Below are 22,692 nucleotides of genomic sequence, written 5' to 3'. Positions count from 1 at the left end.
TATTTTCCAAAGATTTTGCACATTTGCTTGCAGAATGGAAGGAAGTGTTTTTTTTCTCCATCGTCTACAAATTCTCAGAAGGCAGCCCGCCCTTTGGCACCTTTTTCTCCGCCTTCTCTTCACACAAATCACAGGGATCTGGCCTGTTCCCGGGAGAGCAGTATATCATTCACGTCGGGATCTTCAGACTCGTTAAAGGATTTTAATAGACCCAGAAAGATCCCACCATGTCGAACGAACAAATTATCTTTCAGCATTTATGAAAGTGTATCGAAACAAGCTGTTACCATCACAGCTGTATTGATTTTTTTTAATACGTTATGACTTTACTCGCATAAAAACTGTGGATAGTTAAGTGGTTATACACTCATTGCCAGGCAACATGTGAAGAGATCCTATCATACACTCACTGCCAGGCAACATGTGTATGAAGAGATCCTACCATGTGGAAGTGTTACCTCATCATACTCCATCAAAGCTTTCCTCCCACGGAAGCGATTGTAGAACTCAGGGATCCTCCATGGAGCAATAATCTGAGGGAGACAGACAGAGCAGGGAGGGTTGTGCATGCACTTTGTATGGTGCACTATCTTAAGTAATATTGAATGATAGGACAGTCATGTACTAAAGTTATATATGTATTAATGCAAATAGGCAGAACCCACTTTGACCTCAGGGGAGAGGGCATGGCAGGTGAGCTTAGTAGCCTAGTGGTTAGTGGTTAGAGCATTGGACTAGTAACCGGAAGGTTGCAAGTTAAAACCCCCGAGCTGACAAGGTACAAATCTGTCGTTCTGCCCCTGAACAGGCAGTTAACCCACTGTTCCTAGGCCGTCATTGAAAATAGGAATTTGTTCTTAACTGACTTGCCTAGTTAAATAAAGGTAAATGAAATTTAAAAATCTGATCATTGCCCTGAAAGAGACAGATAACCATTCAGCCACAAAACACTAGGAACACTACTAGCAAAGACAGAGATCATTATGGGGAATCAGACAGGTAGTCTCACACATCCAAGAAAAGTTTAGGTTAAAATCACTTCCAAAGGTTGAAAAAGCATACAAAACTTCCAGTGAGAGACCAGTCACGGTTAGTTGAAATCTCAATTAAGTGGCATTTGTCTCCATCTACAGTTGGAGCAGGGACACTACATCTCCCCAAAGTTCAGTCTCCCAACAGCATTTTGTTACACTGGTGGCTGACTAAAGGGCTTTCCAGACAGAAAGCGGCAGTAGAGTTTCCCTTTCATTTTCAATGGAGCTATGCGGGGGCGGAATTGTATCCAGGCGGAGCAGTCGGCAGTCCTTGTGCACGTGAAGGCGGTCTACCAGAGGCGGGAAAATAGGAATCTGCTCTATTTTTGCAATATCTGCTCCAGAGTTCCGCTTCCTGTCTGGAAAGCACTTAAAGGGATACTTCAGGATTTTGTCAATGAGGCCCTTTATCTACTTCCCCAGAGTCAGATGAACTCCTGGATACCATTTTTGTCTCCATGTCCAGTATGAAGGAAGTTAGATGTACACTGAACAAAAATATCAAATGCAACATGCAACAATTTCAAAGACTTTACTGAGTTACAGTTCACATAAGAAATTCAGTCAATTAAAATAAATGAAATTAGGCCCTAATCTATGAATTTCACATGACTGGGAATACAGATATGCTGATACCTTAAAAAAAAGTTGGGGCGTTGATCAGAAAACCAGTCAGTGTCTGGTGTGACCACCATTTGTGCCATGCAGCATGACATCTCCTTCACATAGAGTTGATCTGGCTGTTGATTGTGGCCTGTGGAATGTTGTCTGACTCCTCTTAAATGGCTGTGCGAAGTTGCTGGATATTGGCGGGAAATGGAAAGCGGTGTCGTACACGGCGATCCAGAGCATCCCAAACGTGCTCAAAGTGTGACATGTCTGGTGAGTATGCAGGCCATGGACGAACTGGGAAATTTTCAGCTTCCAGGAATTGTGTACAGATCCTTGCAACAGGGGGCCGTACAATATCATTCTGAAACATGAGGTGATGGCGGCAGATGAATGAAATGACAATGGGCCACAGGATCTCGTCAGGGTATCTCTATGCATTAAAATTGACGTCGTTAAAATGCAATTGTGTTTGTTGGCCCGTAGCTTATGCCTGCCCATACAATAACCCCACCATGGGGCACTCTGTTCACAACGTTGACATCAGCAAACCGCTCGATGCCCACACGACGCCTGGTACCGTTGAAACCTGGATTTATCCGTGACGAGCACACCTCTCCAAAGTGCCAGTGGCCATAGAAGGTGAGCATTAGCCCACTGAAGTCTGTTATAACACCGAACTGCAGTCAGGTCAAGACCCTAGAGAGAAGGACAAGCATGCAGATGAGCTTCCCTGAGACGTTTTCTGACAGTTTGTGCAGAAATCCTTCGGTTGTGTAAACCCCCAATTTCATCAGCTGTCCAGGTGGCTGGTCTCAGACGATCCCGCAGGTGAAGAAGCCTGATGTGGAGATCCTGGGCTGGTGTGGCTACACGTGGTCTGCGGTTGAGGCCATTTGGACATATTGCCAAATTCTCTAAAACGACGTTGGAGGCGGCTTATGCTAGAGAAATGAACATTCAATTTTCTGGCAATCACGCTGATGGACATTCCTGCAGTCAACATGCCAATTTTTACAATGACAAACATCCAAAATCAATATTCTAAAATGAACTTGGAGCAATGTAAACAATATGCTCATGGATTCACTTAGCCTTTCCGGCCTATTTTATGCTCTCTTGTTGATTGATCCCTCACCTTTCCCGTGGCACCATGGGACACATACTGGGCGCCCTCCTGGCGTGCTATCTGGACAAGACGGCGGGCAATGCAGGGCCGTGCCACCGAGGTGCCCAGCAGGTAGCAGTCCTCATAGATGGCGGTGGCCTGGACCGACGGCCAGATGAATCCTCCACAAACTCTGCTCTCAGGTCCTCAATGAACACATATACTTCGAGGGAGGTTACACTTGAACCGTTCATCTTAAAGTCTATAACTCTGTCATTAATAAGTAACAAACAGTCATGAAGGCTGATGTCAGTTGAGTTTATTGAAATTGATTCATGATATGTATGGCTTGATGACTAGTTGGCTACAGCACATAGGCTACAGTACAGGACCATGCTATAACATCAGCAATATTTCAAATGCTCCCTTGACAATCCTAAAACAAACACTGTCAACTTAGTTAACCTGCAATGGCTTTGCAGTGACACATAATTCTAAGCCTCAGGAACTGACAATTCAACCTTGAATTGACTCAGCCTGCTCAACATCACTCTCTGTACCCAAAGTAGCAAATGTCTCACTGTTCTCATTGTTCAATTGAAATGTGTATCAGTTTCATATCAACCAACGTCTGTAATGATGCATGTATACGTAACTCAGAATGACTACATCGTCTTGAGACTCTTATTATTAAATATCTCCTTTTAGACATGCTTTTTTTTAGCCATCATGCTGTTGGCCTTGGCTTTTTAGCCTCTGGTGGTACCAACCTTTGCATTTTCACAACTACCTGTACCCTAAAATCTCTGTATTCAAAATGTTTACTTCGACCGATCCTAATCTCCTCTTTGACCTTATCAAAATCAACTTTGCGATTGCAAAAATGAGGTCTACACTTAGACACTATCCTACTTTGTCTTACCAATGTCATGACAGCTCAGGCAATTTACCTTCTTTTCTCTAAGATGCTCCACTTACTTCTTTGCAGCATCAAAGTCCTCTTCTTGTCCAATATTAACCTGCAAGAGAGTTTTAGTTACAACTAGTTAACTGGTGCCTAAAATAGCATACCACAGCTGGTATGTGCTGTTCAGAGAAAGGTTTTTCAGTGAAAAGGGTACAAATTGGTCAAGTTCCTCAAACTTCAATATCATGTTTACAAAAGCACTTAGTCAGGAAATCAGAGCCCTGGGTGCCATGACAACAGACATTGTCACAGCCTCAATCGAAAGCAAACCATGTCAACATCCCTATTAAAGTCAAGAAACACGAGCAGACCAAAAACTCCATCTGTGCAACAAAGCTATGCACAAAAACGCAATTAAATGGTTCATAATGAATTTACTGTATCCCATCTCCACATCATTTCCTGTGTCTTCATCCCTGGTCTGTCTCCCCAGAGACCTAAGTCATTGCTTGCTGCTGAAGTCCTAACGCCCACCATTTTAACATTCAGATCACGTCCATTGAGCCGATGCAACTTGATGTGCTTCTACACAGTCTAGCAGTTCATGGAGTGCTGCTCCATGAATATCATGGAGGGATTTCTGCTGAGATGAACCAAGTGTTTTTCTCTTTCCGGTAACTCATAAAAGAAGACTTAACAAATCCAACCTAAGTATAATAGATAACAAGACATCTAAGGACAAGGGATTGGGTTACTGGGTCGAATCCCAGCTCATTTAGGAAAATGAAGTGCGGCTTGAGCAGGCAACCGGAGGGTTCTTTGCTGTTGTGGTACCCTGGCTACCACGCTTTAACAGTGTGAAGATAACGTGTGTGACTGTGAGAGCAAAGTCTTGCATCTAGCTTATCAAGTTTTTGAATAGATTTCAATATTTGTAGCTACTTTAAGTAAATCCCTGCAGTCAACTTGTGCATTATGTCAGGAGATAAAGCAGATTGTGTTCTTCATTTCGCCTGTCACATTATTTTTCATTATGAAGTTTACCATAGATCCAGTCACGAGCTCGTTGTAAACAGCACAACTGGAAAAAGCGGAAGCTGGTGAGTCCATAGCGTTCTATATCTAATCAGTGAGTCTCTCTGCTGTGTGTGCCAACATGAGGTGATGAAGATACACTTGTATGCAATTCACTACTAAATGTTTGCCATCAGATATCTTATAACTGTTTAGGATGTGCTATACTCTCCAGCTGGGTATTTGATTAATTTTTAGTTGGCTAAGTAAGTGGCTGAATTTATAAACAGATGGGGTGTTAGCTTTCTGCCGTGTTTGAAAAGTCAAATAGTTGTGGATGAGTTCTGTACAGCTGCCCTTTTCCCTCCAATGTTCTTCCCACTAGTGTGTTTCTCCTCCTCTGTTCTTCTCCCTTCTGCACCGTGTACCCATGCTGCTCTTCCTTCAGACAAGCATGGGTCGAGAGTACCCTGACTGGTTGCTTCACCGCCTGGTATGGCAACTGCTCGGCATCTGACCGTAAGGCGCTAGAGAGGGAAGTATGTAAGGCCCAGTACATCACTGGGGCCAAGCTTCTTGCAATCCAGGACCAATATACTAGGTGGTGTCAGAGGAAAGCCCATAAAATTGTCAGAGACTCCAGTCACCCAAGTCATAGACTTGCTACCGCACGGCAAGCTGTACCGGAGCGGCAAGTCTAGGGCCAAAAGGCTCCTTAACAGCTTCTACCCCCAAGCTATAAGACTGCTGAACAATTAATCAAATGGCCACCGGACTTTAACATTGACCCCCCCTCCACCCCCTCCATTAGTTTTGTACACTGCTGCTTCTCGTGGTTTATTATCTATGCAGAATCACTTGTCCCCTACCTACATGTACAAATGACCTCTAACCTGTATATAGCCTCGTTATTTTTATGTTATTGTGTGACTTTTATTATTTTTCACTTTAGTTTATCTGGTAAATATTTTCTTAACTCTTCTTGAACTGCACTGTTGGTTAAGGGCTTGTAAGTAAGCATTTCACAGTAAGGTCTACACTTGTTGTATTCGACGCTTGTGACAAAAAAAGTTTGATTTGATTTAATCACAATTGTATTAATTTGCACAATTTATCTTGTTCACTTGTAAATGTCCACACTCACCAAAAATGGCTATTAGCTATACTAATTGTATTTGCATTCGGGTAAAAGACGACAAATGGTATTTTTGTGCATTTTTAGCACCCCCTTACATGCCATGCCAGTAATACACGTAAATCCCCAGATGGCAGAAGAACAGCATGATGGTATGAAAATCTGGATCCCCCCAAGCCTTTTTTTTAACAAGCCATTGTGCTACATAACTATGCCTGTCTTTGTCTGCCTCTGTGGTCTTCGGACTACTTGCTTGGCTGCTTGTTTTACAGAGTTTTTTTTTATCACAACATAACACAAGAGAAGACATACTTTGGGATTCAACAAGGAAAAACAGGTTACCATTGGTACAGTGCCAACCTTTCTGTTCTCCTTCCCTCCAAATGATTCATCCCAACACCAACAGGAGGCTCTACCCTTGCACCCTTTTCTTAAGCCACAACTACATTGTGTGCAGTTCTGAACTGGCCTAAGGGCAAAAAGTTAACCCAGCCAGTTTTGCACAAGCATTATGCAGACAGATAGCACTTTTGTGGGTGTTAACACACTGGGCTCCCGAGTGGCACAGCAGTCTAAGGCACTGTATCTCAATGCAAGAGGTGTCACTGCAGTCCCTGGTTCAAATCCAGGCTGCATCCCATCTGTCTGTGATTGGGAGTCCCATAGGGCATTGCACAATTGGCCCAGTACTGTCCAGGTTTGGCTGGGGTAGGCTGTCATTGTAAATAAACATTTGTCTAAACTGACTTGCCTAGTTGAATAAAAAAACACATTGCTCGGCAAAATTAATCCATTCTTTCTAGAACTGCGTCAAATGAACAATGATTGGGGTTTCAGTTTCCAGGACACTAATGACATATTTAGGCTCTAATAGGTTGATGTACAATAAACAAGAGCACCCCACCAACTGGATGGCTGTGTGCTGACCAACCCCAAGTTATATTGCACACACACACGCTTGTCCAACAGATACTTTCTTGGGCTTACCAAGTATGTGATGACATCATATCCTTCTTCCTTCAACCACACCAAGATACAGGAGGTGTCCACTGTAGGCCAGAATCACTGTGCCTTTAGACATGATGATGTGCTTTTAGACATATCTGGGGGCAAATTATAAAAAATAAAATACATAATTTGTTATGTAGAAAATACATTGGAGTCATACAATATCAATGCATCCATACCAATTGAATTACTCCAAGCTTCATCATAACATGACTGTCTCCAAACCATCTTCTATCCCAGCGGAATAAACTCCCCGGTGAAGGAAGTTTGACCTTAGTCTGCTACTTCTATGAACATGCTTGCTGATTCATACGACTGGATGCAGGATGGAAAGTGGGAGGAAGATGTCATCCATCCATTTGCCTGTGATTATATCATTCTAGAAGCTTGCATTACAATGACTATCGGTTACAAAGACCTGGAAATAATTAAATGCAGAGCAGGTGCCAAATGCTTGCACTCAATATGCACTCATATTAACCACACATGTTCTAATATTTATTATTTAGCTAACTAACATGCTTCCCTGAAATAACTGTTGCATTCAAATCAGTAGGTTACTAGCTACAGTGAGAAGCCCTGACTGCAGTGTGCAGTTCTGGGCCGGGCTCAATGTGGGCGGAGTCAACCGCGTTTAACCCGAACCCTTCAAGGTCACCCAAGTTGAGGTTCACGTCGAAGGTATCAACGTCAACGAAAGTCAATCTTAATCGAACCTAACCTACATGGATAAAAATATAAACCATGGAAGTAAGTGAGACTGTAATTATGCATAATGTACTTTGTAATATTCATGTTATACCGCACAGATGTTAGCATAGCGTTAATTAGCACCCATCTGCACGTGAGCTAGCTAATTAGCAATAGCACCCTTTTGCACGTGAGCTAGCTAATTGATTACAATGAGGGAAACTTATTTGGACATATTTGCCTACTTGAGCAGTAAGCCTAGGTTTACATGTACAGTTATGTAATCGATTTGATCATTGATTTTCTATGTTTCTTCAATGTATGCCTTGTTGTATTTGGCTGGCTCTAAATGTGTATTGTTGATCAATCAATCAATCACGTTTATTTATAAAGCCCTCCTTACATCATCTGATGTCACAAAGTTCTGTACAGAAACACAGCCTAAACCCCCAAACAACAAGCAATGCAGGTGTAGAAGCACGGTGGCTAGGAAAAACTCCCCAGAAAGGCCAGAACCCAGGAAGAAACCTAGAGAGGAACAAGGCTCTGAGGGGTGGCCAGTCCTCTTCTGGCTGTGCCGGGTGGAGATTATAACAGAACATGGCCAAGATGTTCAAACGTTCATAGATGACCAGCAGGGTCTAATAATAATTGATGCCAATGGCCATTCCCTAAGTTAAACATAGCGAGTATACACAGCGTGCACATAGCATAAATTAAAAGCCTTTTGCTTATTTTCTGCCTTTCTAATTATCATGCATTTTATGTGTAGAGACACGTTAGTGTGTTATTGGAGGGCGAGAGTCCCAAAATGTAAAAATGCAGCGGAAGTCAACTTCATCACTGCCCCTTCGGCACATATAAGGCTGAACAATATATGGTCAACAACCACATCAAAGGTCAACAACCACATCAAAGGTCAACAACCACATCAAAGGTCAACAACCACATCAAAGGTCATGCTTCGGTGAGGCACAGAGGTACTATTTCTTTATTGAATATATTTGACGTTCACGTTTTTTGATTTGCCCTATTTTTTTCAGTTACATCAGTCTAATTAATTTAATTTTATAACTTGTTACTTTACTGTTATTCCTCTCTTTCAGAGTTCACAATCATGAAGTGTGGCTTCAGTTGTAGAAATGCGACACACTTTCATTGTTGCTATTGCACGGCAACAATAGTCAACAGAACACCGTTTCTGAAGCACCTGACATACCATCAGCATCCAGTGGCCCTTCAAGAGCACCCAGAGGCCCGGTGTTATGTTATTTAGTGAAGATGATGTAGATGTCATCCCGAGTCTCTGATGTCTTTACTGGAGCTGGTGTAACTTAATGTAAACTCAAAAAAAGAAACGTCCCTTTTTCAGGACCCTGTCTTTCAAAGATAATTTGTAAAAATCCACCTATGCACCTGTGGAACGGTCGTCAAGACACTAACAGCTTACAGATGGTAGGCAATTAAGGTCACAGTTATGAAAACTTAGGACACTAAAGAGGCCTTTCTACTGACTCTGAAAAAACACCAAAAGAAAGATGCCCAGGGTCCCTGCTCATCTGCGTGAACGTGCTTTAGGCATGCTGCAAGGAGGCTTGAGGACTGCAGATGTGACCAGGGCAATAAATTGCAATGTCTATACTGTGAGCAACAACGTCGCCTATGGGCACAAACCCACCATCGCTGGACCAGACAGGACTGGCAAAAAGTGCTCTTCTCTGACGTGTCAAGGTTTTGTCTCACCAGGGGTGATGGTCGGATTCGCGGTTATCGTCGAAGGAATGAGTGTTACACTGAGGCCTGTACTCTGGAGCGGGATAGATTTAGACGTGGAGGGTCCGTCATCGTCTTGGGCCATGTGTCACAGCATCATTGGACTGAGCATGTTGTCATTGCAGGAAATCTCAACGCTGTATGTTACAGGGAAGACATCCTCCTCCCTCATGTGGTACCCTTCCTGCAGGCTCATCCTGACATGACCCTCCAGCATGACAATGCCACCAGCCATACTGCTCGTTCTGTGTGTGATTTCCTGCAAGACAGGTATGTCAGTGTTCTGCCATGGCCAGCGAAGAGCCCGGATCTCAATCCGACCTGTTGGATCGGAGGGTGATGGCTAGGGCCATTCCCCCCAGAAATGGCCGGGAACTTGCAGGTGCCTTGGTGGAAGAGTGTGGTAACATCTCACATCAAGAACTGGCAAATCTGGTGCAGTCCATGAGGAGATGCACTGCAGTACTTAATGCAGCTGGTGGCCACACCAGATACTGACTGTTACTTAGGCCTCAGTTGTTGAATCTTGTTCATAAAAATATTTACACGTTAAGTTTTCTGAAAATAAACACAGTTGACAGTGAGAGGATGTTTATTTTTTCTGAGTTTAAAGCACTTTCATCTTGTCAGTATGTCTATATGGTAGTCTGTCTCCATTCGCATGAGGAAAGTAAATAGCTTTATAAATATATAATAAATAGCTTTATAAATCATGATAGGTAGTAAATGTGTATATATATATATATATATAAGCTCAATGAAATATAATTAAAGTTAACATTTATCAACACAAGTCTGTTGTTCACTGCAACAATATCAGTAGCTTGTCTCAAATATAGCATGAAGCAAAAAGTGTTATAAAGTGGTACCAGCACGTGTTGTATAATGTTTCTTACGGTTTTCAAAAATGAAATACGTTTTTATTAAACGTGTGTATGACTGTCAAACCTCAGACGAAACACAAAAAAAACACCGGTGGGTGGAGTCAAACGTTTGACTCTGCCCACATTGAGCCCCGCCCCGAACTACACACTGCAGTCAGAAATACTTGCCTTCAGTCGCACGTCATTTAGCTAGATGCCTTTTCAATAATCAGCAGTCACGTGATCCTTAGCTCTCCGATGTTTGACAGCGACCCAATGTAACGTTAAATTGTACATGACCAATACATGTAAAAGTGACATTTTACAGTCCTTTATTTACCTTTCTAAAATATTGACGAGGTCAATCATTCGAGTCCTTTCTCAACTACGTTGAACCGAACGCGTATTAAATGTATTTGGCACTTGATTTGTCAATTCGTGTGCACCAACAGCCAATGAAAACTTGACTTTGCCTTTGGAGCATCAACGAATGGGAGCAGCAGAGAGGGAAGAGGTCCCACCCTAGTTGTGAGTTTAGTCAGAGAGACTAATTCAGGAGGTTCTTAAACTTTTTCAATTTGAGACCCAAATGAGAAATGTACTGTCCTCGGACGACCCAAATTAAGAAGAAATAGTGTGTGATTATAAATGTTTACTCAACTCACGACCCACCCCTCATGGGTCCCAAACCATAGTTTAAAACCCCTGGACTAATTAAATTAAACTAAATCCATCTAAATTATTAACACAAACAGACCCATTTTGAGATCAAGATGAGAGCAAACAGATATTTATTTCTTCGCCATGATCTCGTAAAAACAAAACAAATACTCAAAAATACAATATACACTTCTGAAAATCAATACTTAATATTTCTCTTTTCTTAAACCGTATAGAACATAAACAAATACAATGTCAGGTGATCACGGACTGTCCAGTTCTACTTGCTTCTCTAGATTGTAGAATATGGTGTTTTACAAAAATGTTGAGCTCCCCCTATTGCCCTGTTAAAATACAGTTACTAGTTTTTACTAGGCATTTGCGCAAGACATACAGTACAAAGTGCCCAAAAAGATTTCAGGTGCTAGCAATTGGGTTTCAATATTGAATCAAGCACACTTCAATCCACCATTTTGAATAGTAGTATACAATGTACACACCCCCCGCAATTCATCCCGAGGGGAAGATGGCAACCTAGAGTGAGGGAGAATTGTATCGTATTCAGTGCCTGCGGTCTCAGAATTGATATGATGAGCAAGTCACAGATAGTCCAACATCCAAGCAGGAAAAGATTGGTGTTTTCATTGGCAATCAAACTGATACACCTTTACCACTTCCTGTTTTTTGTCTGTTCCCAAAAAACGGGTTATTTCTGAAAGGTTATGGTAACATCCATAAATACATTGGGATGTTCATACCTTCTGCAACAACTTTTTTTTAAACTCCACTGTAACTCATTAGTTACCTTACACTTCGACAACTTATTCAAAATCAACTGGGGTTTTCTCTTGCCACAAAATAAAGCAGACATAAATAGGTGTATAAAAAAATCCAGTATCAACCATATTGAACTCAAAACAGCAGCTGGAAAACAATGTGAAAAAAGAAAAGGACGAGACAGAGTGGCGGAGGGGGAGGTTGCTGTGGATGTGGTTGGCCAGAAAAATGTGTATCCCCCTCTCCCTACCACTCCTTCTTCTTCTCATCCATGGACACCCCGCCGGGCCCCAGTGCTACGACCAACAGCAGCCCTCCGATGACGGACGTGGTCTGGAAGAAGTCGTACTTGAGGAAGTCATGCATGGGCTTGTAGGCGGGCACCGCCCAGAAGGCGTTGAAGTAGATGTTGATGGCCAGCAGCCATATTACCAGGGTCAGGGCTGCCAGCTTGGTCTTGAAGCCGATGGCTACCAGGATAATGAGGGCCGTGCCCACCATGTTCTGGAGGATCTGGGTGAGTGGAGAGGGACACATGGGTTAGAAGTCTGAACCACCAATGCTCCTGTTCAACAGTTGCAGCACTTCATATGGTTTTTAGATATTTGACAGCCTAAGATAACTGTGCATAATCTTCAAAGAAACACTCCAAGTGCAAACTCAGTTTGATCTCTGCATACTTATGAGAAAATGCATAATACTGATTTTTTTCCCCCTATACCTATAGTCCCTCCTGAGTGGCACCATAGATGCAAGGCGGTGTGGTCTACTCACTGAGAAGAAGCTGGGGTCAAAGTGCAGCAGGGTCATGAACATGAGCACCAGCAGGACTCTCCCTCCCAGCTGCATGTACTGCTTTGGCGAGCTCTCTCCCATGGAGGGGACACCAGCGAACATGCTCTTCCCTTCTGAACGCGACTCCGCTAGTAACAGCAGGAGTCCACCGCCCAGGGCAAGGTTCCTGAGAGAGGAGTTGGAGGGAAGGAGGGGACAGGGTGTAAGAGGATCCATAGTTCAAAATAAAGTATTATAGAATTAGTGGGACAGACAGGAAAATGTACCCAAGGTTAAGACACAAACACTCATATTACACTCAATGGCCAGTTTATTAGGTACACCAACCCGTTCATGAAAACGCATCGCTTCTACAGGGAGTCGCGTGGCCATGGCTTGCTATATAATGCAGGCAGACAGGCATCCAGTTACTGTTCGATGGAACGTTAGAATGAGCAAAACAAGTGACCTAAGCAACTTTGAGCATGGTATGATTGTCGGTGCTAGACACGCCAGATCCAGTATCTCAGAAACGACCCCCCGGGCTTTTCACACATGACAGTGTCTAGGGTTTCCCCAGAATGGTGCGACAAACAAAAACATCCAGTCAGCAGCAGTCCTGTGGGTGAAAACAGCTTGTTGAGAGATCTAAGGAGAATTGTAAGAATCGTGCAAGCTAACAGGCGGGCCATAAACAGGCTATTAACGGCTCAGTACAACAGTGGTGTGCAGAACGGCATCTCGGAAAGCACAACTCGTCGATCCTTGTCACGGCTGGGCTATTGCAGCAGATGACCACACCGGGTTCCACTCCTATCAACTAAAAAAACAAACAAGTGGCTCTAGTGTGCACGTGATCACCAACACTGGAGAATTGAGGAGTGGAACAACATTGCGTGGTCAGACAAATCCCGGTCCCTGTTGCATCACTCTGATGGCAGAGTCAGGAGTTGGCAGAAGCAGCACAAAAGTCCATGGACCCGTCTTGCCTAGTTTCAAAGGTACAGGTTGGTGGTGATGGCATACCGCCATCCAATCTGCAGCAACTGCGTGATGCCATCGCTTCAGCATGGACCAACATCCCTGTGGAACGTTTCCGACTTGTGTAATCCATGCCCCTGAAGAATTCTGGCTGTTCTGGAGGCAAATGGGGCATCGACCCGGTACTAAACCCTAACCCTGTACCTAATAAAACTGACCGGTGAGTGTAATTGGTAAAGTAATGGAAAAGAAACTTAAGTCAAATGTATGTTTTCAATTTAAATGTAAATACAGTGGGGCAAAAAAGTATTTAGTCAGCCACCAATTATGCAAGTTCTCCCAGTTAAAAAGATGAGGCCTGTAATTTTCATCATAGGTACACTTCAACTATGACAGACAAAATCCCAGAAAATCACATTGTAGGATTTTTTATGAATTTGCAAATTATGGTGGAAAATAAGTATTTGGTCACCTACAAACAAGCAAGATTTCTGGCTCTCACAGACCTGTAACTTCTTCTTTAAGAGGCTCCTCTGTCCTCCACTCATTACCTGTATTAATGGCACCTGTTTGAACTTGTTATCAGTATAAAAGACACCTGTCCACAACCTCAAAACAGTCACACTCCAAACTCCACTATGGCCAAGACCAAAGAGCTGTCAAAGGACACCAGAAACAAAATTGTAGACCTGCACCAGGCTGGGAAGACTGAATCTGCAATAGGTAAGCAGCTTGGTTTGAAGAAATCAACTGTGGGAGCAATTATTAGGAAATGGAAGACATACAAGACCATTGATAACCTCCCTCGATCTGGGGCTCCACGCAAGATCTCACCCCGTGGGGTCAAAATGATCACAAGAACGGTGAGCAAAAATCCCAGAACCACACGGGGGGACCTAGTGAATGACCTGCAGAGAGCTGGGACCAAAGTAACAAAGCCTACCATCAGCAAGGGCATTGAAGATGAAACGTGGCTGGGTCTTTCAGCATGACAATGATCCCAAACACACTGCCCGGTCAATGAAGGAGTGGCTTCGTAAGAAGCATTTCAAGGTCCTGGAGTGGCCTAGCCAGTCTCCAGATCTCAACCCCATAGAAAATCTTTGGAGGGAGTTGAAAGTCTGTGTTGCCCAGCAACAGCCCCAAAACATCACTGCTCTAGAGGAGATCTGCATGGAGGAATGGGCCAAAATTCCAGCAACAGTGTGTGAAAGCCTTGTGAAGACTTACAGAAAACGTTTGACCTCTGTCATTGCCAAGAAAGTGTATATAACAAAGTATTGAGATAAACTTTTGTTATTGACCAAATACTTATTTTCCACCATAATTTGCAAATAAATTCATTAAAAATCCTACAATGTGATTTTCTTTCTCATTTTGTCTGTCATAGTTGAAGTGTACCTATGATGAAAATTACAGCCCTCTCATCTTTTTAAGTGGGAGAACTTGCACAATTGGTGGCTGACTAAATACCTTTTGCCCCACTATCTTATTCATAAACTTAATGGGAGACCTACCTCATCAGAAATTTTATATCCCATAAAATACTGTATGCAACCGTCTAGAGAAAATAAAAATAAATTCAGCATGAAATATTACACAGCCAGAAATTCATTAACATAACCAGTGTCAAGCTGTCAACCATTTGAGTTCTGTCAGCCCAAAAATCACAGAGGGGTGCATTGCAATACCAATATGTTAGATAGTTCCTCACCTGTAAAGCTATGATTCCAAATAATCCAAAGCAGGCATACTGTACAAAATGTCTACTGAGGATAAGGACACAGCCACCTGTTGGAGAGAAAAATAATGACAGACAGTTAGGATCGAACCAGCACAACAGTTTGTTCCCCCATCTTCCCCAAAAAGGGTGACATTCACACTTATTTCAACCCCCGTATCTTTCCCCAGCCTTCAAAGACAGTATGGGTCATCATTCACGGCCCACACCACACTATTGACTCAATTAGTCAATAGTAAATGAATGATCGTGGGGTTTTGGCACGAACCCAGATTAACCTTAGTCCTGGGCTAAAAGGCACTTGAGAAACTTACTGAGCAAAGCTTTTTCAATCCATGCATGGATGGATCCTATCTGGACCCATGCAGATTGTAAAGATAAAAACATTGATGACAAGCTGATGATCCCAGCCTTGCTCACCAAGCTGTCCTGTGAGGTTGAGCAGTACGAAGCAGGTGGCCAGGAAGTAGCCGCAGCCCCACGTGGCCTCAATGTAGTCCTTCTGCTCATTCCACTGGAACCACATGCGTATGCCGTCCTCCAGAAAGGTGCTGATTAGACACAGCCGGGCCAGGTGAGGCAGGTACTGCTTAGTCACTCGCAAGAACTGCGAGAGAGAGAGAGAGAGAGAGAAAGGGACATTTAAGCATGCATTTGGGATAGACAAGGACATTTCAGCAGGCACTAGCATTGACAGTAAAACAGGGTGAATGAGGACATTAATCTTCCTTCTAAAAACTCTACACCCCCAAGGTCTGAAATTGGGATTGGACCTTGTGTATTTTTTGTAATGGTGTGTCGACGCTAGAGGTGGACCGATTAATCGGAGTGGCCGATTAATTAGGGCCGATTTGAAGTTTTCATAACAATTGGAAATCTGTATTTTTGGGTGCCGATTTTTATTTTTTAATATACCTTTATTTAACTAGGCAACACATTCTTATTTTCAATGATGGCCTGGGAACGGTGGGTTAACTGCCTTGTTCAGGGGCAGAACGACAGATTTTCACCTTGTCAGCTCGGGGGATCCAATCTTGCAACCTTACAGTTAACTTGTTCAACGCAATAACGACCTGCCTCTCTCTCGTTGCACTCCACAAGGAGCCTGCCTGTTACACAAATGCAGTAAGCCAAGGTAAGTTGCTAGCAAGCATTAAACTTCTTATAAAAAACAATCATATTCACTAGTCAACTACATACACATGGTTGATGAGATTACTAGATATTATCTAGCGTGTCCTGCGTCGCATATAATCTGACTGAGCATACAAGTATCTGACTGAGCAGTGGTAGGCAGAAGCAGGCGCGTAAACATTCATTCAAACAGCACTTTAGTGCGTTTTGACAGCAGCTCTTCCTTGTGCGTCAAGCATTGCGCTGTTTATGACTTCAAGCCTATCAACTCCCGAGATGAGGCTGGTGTAACCGAAGTGAAATGGCTAGCTAGTTAGCGCACTAATAGCGTTTCAAACATCACTTGCTCTGAGCCTTCTAGTAGTTGTTCCCCTTGCTCTGCATGGGTAACACTGCTTCGATGAGGTGGCTGTCGTCGTTGTGTTGCTGGTTCGAGCCCAGGGAGGAGCGAGGAGAGGGACGGAAGCTATACTGTTACACTGGCAATACTAAAGTGCCTATAAGAACAACCAATAGTCAAAGGTTAATGAAATACAAATGGTATAGAGGAAAATGGTCCTATAATTACTATAATCTAAAACTTCTTACCTGGGAATATTGAAGACTCATGTTAAAAGGAACCACCAGCTTTCATATGTTCTCGTTCTGAGCAAGGAACTGAAATGTTAGCTTTCTTACATAGCACATATTGCACTTTTACTTTCTTCTCCAACACTTTGTTTTTGCATTACTTAAACCAAATTGAACATGTTTCATTATTTACTTGAGGCTAAATTTATTTTATTGATGTATTATATTAAGTTAAAAGAAGTGTTCATTCAGTATTGTTGTAATTGTCATTATTACAAACAAAAAAAAGCTGATTAATCGGTATCGATGTTGTAAAATCATAATCGGTCGACCTCTAGTAGACGCACCAGCATTGCCCCTGCCCTCTCAGATTTGCACTGACTATTGTATCCATCTATACTGACCAAAAATATAAAAACGCAACATGCAATAATTTCTAAGATTTTACTGAGTTACAGTTCATAAGGAAATCAGTCAATTTAAATAAATTCATTAGGCTCCAATATCTGAATTTCACATGACTGGGAATACAGATATGTATCTGTTGGACACAGTAAGCCTCACAATGGGCCTCAAGATTGTGTCACGGTATTTCTGTGCATTCAAATTGCCATCGAGCCATCGAGATTTTATGGCACTACTCAATGACATTGACCCCAATCTCAAATTAACTATTGAATGTGACACTCAACTGTTCATTACCTCAATATGTGGATTGAGAAATCAAATGGAACCCTGTTTACAACTTTGTATAGAAAAGAAACGGACAGAAATACTCTATTACAGCTTCCATCCTGAGCCATTAAAAAGAGGACGTCCTAGAAGCCAGTTTTTCAGACTGCGCCGTATATGCCAGTCCACAGAGGATTATCTAGACAAAGCAGCGGAGATGCGCACTAGGTTTCTAAGAGGCTATTCGCCACAATGTGTGGATGAAGCTCTTCATTTGGCTTTGGGAAAAACACAAGATGAACTGTTACAAAAAAGACCCGCTAAAGCTAAAGAACACTAATGTTCACAACCACATATACTAAAGCTAATGAACACTAATGTTCACAACCACATATACTAAAGCTAATGAACACTAATGCTCACAACCACATATACTAAAGCTAATGAACACTAATGCTCACAACCACATATACTAAAGCTAATGAACACTAATGCTCACAACCACATATACTAAAGCTAATGAACACTAATGCTCACAACCACATATACTAAAGCTAATGAACACTAATGCTCACAACCACATATACTAAAGCTAATGAACACTAATGTTCACAACCACATATACTAAAGCTAATGAACACTAATGTTCACAACCACATATACTAAAGCTAATGAACACTAATGCTCACAACCCATATACTAAACTAAAGCTAATGAACACTAATGCTCACAACCACATATACTAAAGCTAATGAACACTAATGCTCACAACCACATATACTAAAGCTAATGAACACTAATGCTCACAACCACATATACTAAAGCTAATGAACACTAATGTTCACAACCACATATACTAAAGCTAATGAACACTAATGCTCACAACCACATATACTAAAGCTAATGAACACTAATGCTCACAACCACATATACTAAAGCTAATGAACACTAATGCTCACAACCACATATACTAAAGCTAATGAACACTAATGCTCACAACCACATATACTAAAGCTAATGAACACTAATGCTCACAACCACATATACTAAAGCTAATGAACACTAATGCTCACAACCACATATACTAAAGCTAATGAACACTAATGCTCACAACCACATATACTAAAGCTAATGAACACTAATGCTCACAACCACATATACTAAAGCTAATGAACACTAATGCTCACAACCACATATCTAAAGCTAAAATGAACACTAATGCTCACAACCACATATACTAAAGCTAATGAACACTAATGCTCACAACCACATATACTAAAGCTAATGAACACTAATGCTCACAACCACATATACTAAAGCTAATGAACACTAATGCTCACAACCACATATACTAAAGCTAATGAACACTAATGCTCACAACCACATATACTAAAGCTAATGAACACTAATGCTCACAACCACATATACTAAAGCTAATGAACACTAATGCTCACAACCACATATACTAAAGCTAATGAACACTAATGCTCACAACCACATATACTAAAGCTAATGAACACTAATGCTCACAACCACATATACTAAAGCTAATGAACACTAATGCTCACAACCACATATACTAAAGCTAATGAACACTAATGCTCACAACCACATATACTAAAGCTAATGAACACTAATGCTCACAACCACATACTAAAGCTAATGAACACTAATGCTATACTAAAGCTAATGAACACTAATGCTCACAACCACATATACTAAAGCTAATGAACACTAATGCTCACAACCACATATACTAAAGCTAATGAACACTAATGCTCACAACCACATATACTAAAGCTAATGAACACTAATGCTCACAACCACATATACTAAAGCTAATGAACACTAATGCTCACAACCACATATACTAAAGCTAATGAACACTAATGCTCACAACCACATATACTAAAGCTAATGAACACTAATGCTCACAACCACATATACTAAAGCTAATGAACACTAATGCTCACAACCACATATACTAAAGCTAATGAACACTAATGCTCACAACTACATATACTAAAGCTCATCGCGCCCTAGCAACTCCTTGAGCATGGATTAAGTTAAGTATATTATTTTTTGTCTCGACTTCATTAGGTTATTATTACTGGGTTATTCCTTTTCATGGTTGGAGTGAGGACCTTTTTGAACTCTATAGAAATGTTTTCTACCCACCAGCCACCATTAATTCTAGCCTGAGTGTAAATCCTCCTGCTGGCTTTACCGGAATGGGGAAAAGGAAATAAATATACTGAAAATCATATGAGATAACATGCAAGGGCATTCCAAAAGCAATATGGGACAATAGACAGAGCATAGGACAGCTGGTTGCATTTCAGCAGGGACTGAGGTGGGGTAAGAAAGGTTAGGGTTATTTATTAGGAAGATGGACTAAAACAGGCTCTCGTAGAAAAAAAAGCACACTGGTTTGTGTCAGCGACAATGTAGTAAAGTACTACGTTACAAACTTTTAAATTCTGCAAATCCAAATATATCCTTTGTCAGGTTATTGACCCTTGCAACCACTGTGTGAAATAAATCCCTGCTCACTTAGATCGCAAAAAAAAAAAAAAAAAAAAAAACTGTCCTACATTTACTAAAGCTCCATTATGTTGGCTTCCCTCCATACATTGAAACTGATCATCTTCTACCTACTAAAGGAAGTACAGCAGAAGAACATTAATCACCCCACAACCCCTCCCACCATACAGTCCACATCAGCACTGCCTGGTCTTGGCAGCCTATCACAGTTCAACAACTCCCACACCAGTGGGCGAGTTCGTTTTGCGTGGCCCGGTGCCCCGGATGGGTGGAGATTTCACTTAAGAACCAATGGAATGGTCTAAAATGTACAGAATCTGCCCACCCGGGGCACCGAGCCATGAAAAACAAACTTGACCATTCATAGCGGCACATGAGGGCCTAGCAGCCAATCAGAGGATGTAGAAGGTGTTGTGACAGCCTAGATATGGAGCATAGTGGAATAGCCGACATTGGACTAAAACTTTTTTCTTAGAGCTTATTAGTGAAGAATGTGCCTTTGAAAGTGTAGGGCAGGCCTACCTTAAGCCACGTTTCATGGCACAGCAATTTGAGGTGTACATGTTCAGACTTCGACATTTTAAGCATTGCTGTAAAATAACCTAAGGAGTGGACTTGGGCATGTCATATACCTGGTGGCAAACCAAATATTTGGTATTAGCTGGTGCTAATTCAAAAGTTCACATAAAAGTAGCAAGACTAGGTTACACCCACAGAGATCCTATTGTATTCTCTACCTATGGTTACACACTCACTGAATGTATATCCTTAGGGTATCAACTGTGTAGTATGTCAACTGTGTAAAGAAAAACAAACAGTCCTAGTAAACAGAAAAAGCTAATGTGGTTAGAGCTAGGCTGTAGGCTAGAGCAATTTGAAATAGCATCGGTCTTGAAATATTGTAACTTCCTATCGAAGGAAATACAGCATTGTAAGGCTTGCATTATATGACTTCCTGTGTAATCTTCATACTGGGTAACACATACATGTAACCTGAACTATGGGGTTCTTGACACTGTCCCCTTATAGACCAGAGCATTTCAAGGGGATTGCAATTTCATCCACAGGACAAGCTAGACCTACTGTAGGGGCATACAAGACCATAACATGTTCACATTTTCTTTCTTAAACATTACACAACACACCATTGTAAGAACTGAGTGTGGTGGCATGGCTGTGGGGCAGTCAATATGCACAGTTCTTTGCATTTCAGCTAAAAGAGTTAGTGCGATAGAACCAACCACACGTAATAGGCCCTGGCTACAAGAGGTAAGCTGCAAAGCCCTCCATGTTGTTGGCAATATAAGCCCAACACACGATTGAGCAACCACAGTACCATTTCACAATGGTAAAGTGATTAATAATACATAGGAATTGTGATTAAAACTAAGTAGAAACTTTCAGAAAATGACTTGCCATAAACCTTCTGGCGTCGAGGTTTACAAACACATTTTGCAGTGAGAGATTCATTAATGAGACAGTGCCACTGATTTACCAATTACTTTGGAAGGCCACCAGAACAAGCCATACAAAATGTATCAACTAGGTAACTTACAGTACAGTCAACTGGCGTTAGTTAAGTTAGTAACAAATGGTAGTTGACGTTAGCTTGCTATGTGGCCAGAGTTATATTTGCTAACCAGACATTAACGTTAGATAGCTAACAGTACAACCAGAACCATGCATGTATGGATCTGGCTACAACAAGCAGGAAAAGCACAAGAGGACAATCATTTGTGCACTTTTGTACTGCTGCAGTCATTGGCTATTAGCTACATGATGATTGCTAACGTGTGATAACGTTAACGTAGTTGGAAAACCAAATTACTTACAGTAACAGCAAATAATGCGTGTAGCTAGCTAGTTGAGCAAGTAATATTAGCCATCAAGCTATAACGAGTCACTCACTCAAGCAGCTGTGGCTAACTAGCTACTGTAACTTAGGAACCCAGATTTCCTTTGAGTCTGACTGTAAGGTACCGCTAGTTAACAACTAACTAGCTGTGAAACAAGGAAGTTACCTGGTCCGCCACATCTTCAGCTTGACTCATGAGCTCCTCCTGCCCCATGTCTAACGATAGATACTGAGGCTTAGTGCTATACGTTATCAACGTGAAGGTAATATTAGCTAACTCCTCTGCCTCCGATATTCACTCGAGCAATTCTTCGCTGTCACAAATGCGCCTCTGCCCCACAATGCTTCACGTTGCAACGATAGCACCTCGTTTGGCAGCGTTCATGTACTAGTCGGAACTAGAAAACTCTGAAAAAACCCCAATTACTGCGTGGTTGTAGATGTACAAGTGCCGCGTTCAACTAGTTGCCAAGTCGAAAATGTCTAAGTTTCCTAGTTCAGACATGCACTAGAACGCAGCATTGGTCTACGGAGCGCTGTTTGCCACGTATACTTATCCAGGGGGTTCGTCATTTTGCCATGTTTACTGGTTTGCTCATGTAAACAATTATAGATGAGAACATTACTAATTTACATGAGATATGGCCTACTGTAGTGTATCAAGCAGCATGACAAAAACACCAACATGTAAACAATCTTCAATGTGACTCAATATTGGGAAACAAGCATTTCGCTACACCCGCAAAAACGTCTGCTAAACACGTGTATGTGATCAATTAAATTAGATTTGACTTCTGTCATGCTACAGACGTACATTTATTTGATCATCTCTATGCGGAAGAT

The 22,692-nt window shown here is 41.8% G+C and overlaps 1 protein-coding gene, 1 long non-coding RNA gene and 1 pseudogene across 3 annotated transcripts; 1 reads left to right on the top strand and 2 right to left on the bottom strand.

Moving 5' to 3' along the window:
• LOC112219727 overlaps window positions 1–6,888 on the bottom strand; it is a 44,650-nt pseudogene extending 37,762 nt beyond the window's left edge.
• Window positions 6,889–7,447: 559 nt separating this feature from the next.
• On the top strand, window positions 7,448–8,935 carry LOC112219835. Its single transcript, XR_002948800.2, has 3 exons — window positions 7,448–7,565; window positions 8,278–8,485; window positions 8,612–8,935. It is a non-coding gene; the product is annotated as an uncharacterized LOC112219835 (long non-coding RNA).
• A 1,980-nt stretch (window positions 8,936–10,915) lies between these two features.
• LOC112219310 (surfeit locus protein 4) lies at window positions 10,916–22,233 on the bottom strand. 2 transcript variants are annotated; one of them, XM_024380443.2, is made up of 6 exons: window positions 22,016–22,233; window positions 15,495–15,681; window positions 15,048–15,124; window positions 14,851–14,894; window positions 12,353–12,539; window positions 10,916–12,091 (listed from the first exon to the last, which is right to left on the bottom strand). In XM_024380443.2, the coding sequence occupies exons 1-6, from the start codon at window positions 22,061–22,063 to the stop codon at window positions 11,825–11,827; spliced, it is 810 nt and encodes a 269-aa protein (XP_024236211.1). In that variant the 5' UTR covers window positions 22,064–22,233; the 3' UTR covers window positions 10,916–11,824. The 2 variants fall into 2 exon arrangements, with proteins under 2 accessions (XP_024236211.1, XP_024236212.2); XM_024380444.2 differs by lacking the exon at window positions 22,016–22,233 and adding an exon at window positions 20,045–20,095.
• Window positions 22,234–22,692: the final 459 nt, after the last annotated feature.

This window comes from Oncorhynchus tshawytscha, linkage group LG20 (genome assembly GCF_018296145.1).
Source record: "Oncorhynchus tshawytscha isolate Ot180627B linkage group LG20, Otsh_v2.0, whole genome shotgun sequence".
NCBI classification, from domain to species: Eukaryota; Metazoa; Chordata; class Actinopteri; order Salmoniformes; family Salmonidae; genus Oncorhynchus; species Oncorhynchus tshawytscha.
Note: the sequence above shows the minus strand (reverse complement) of the source record. Positions and strands in the feature narration are given on the sequence as shown.

What these genes read in the sequence shown, in the direction of transcription:
- LOC112219310 (XM_024380443.2), bottom strand. Translation starts at nt 22,063, where the DNA reads ATGGGGCAGGAGGAGCTCATGAGTCAAGCTGAAGATGTGGCGGACCAG. An exon ending in GATATAAAATTTCTGATGAG is followed by an intron (nt 12,540 to 14,850) that starts GTAGGTCTCCCA and finishes CTCCTCTCTCAG; the next exon opens with GAACCTTGCCCTGGGCGGTG. An exon ending in TTGACCCCAGCTTCTTCTCA is followed by an intron (nt 12,092 to 12,352) that starts GTGAGTAGACCA and finishes CCACTCACCCAG; the next exon opens with ATCCTCCAGAACATGGTGGG.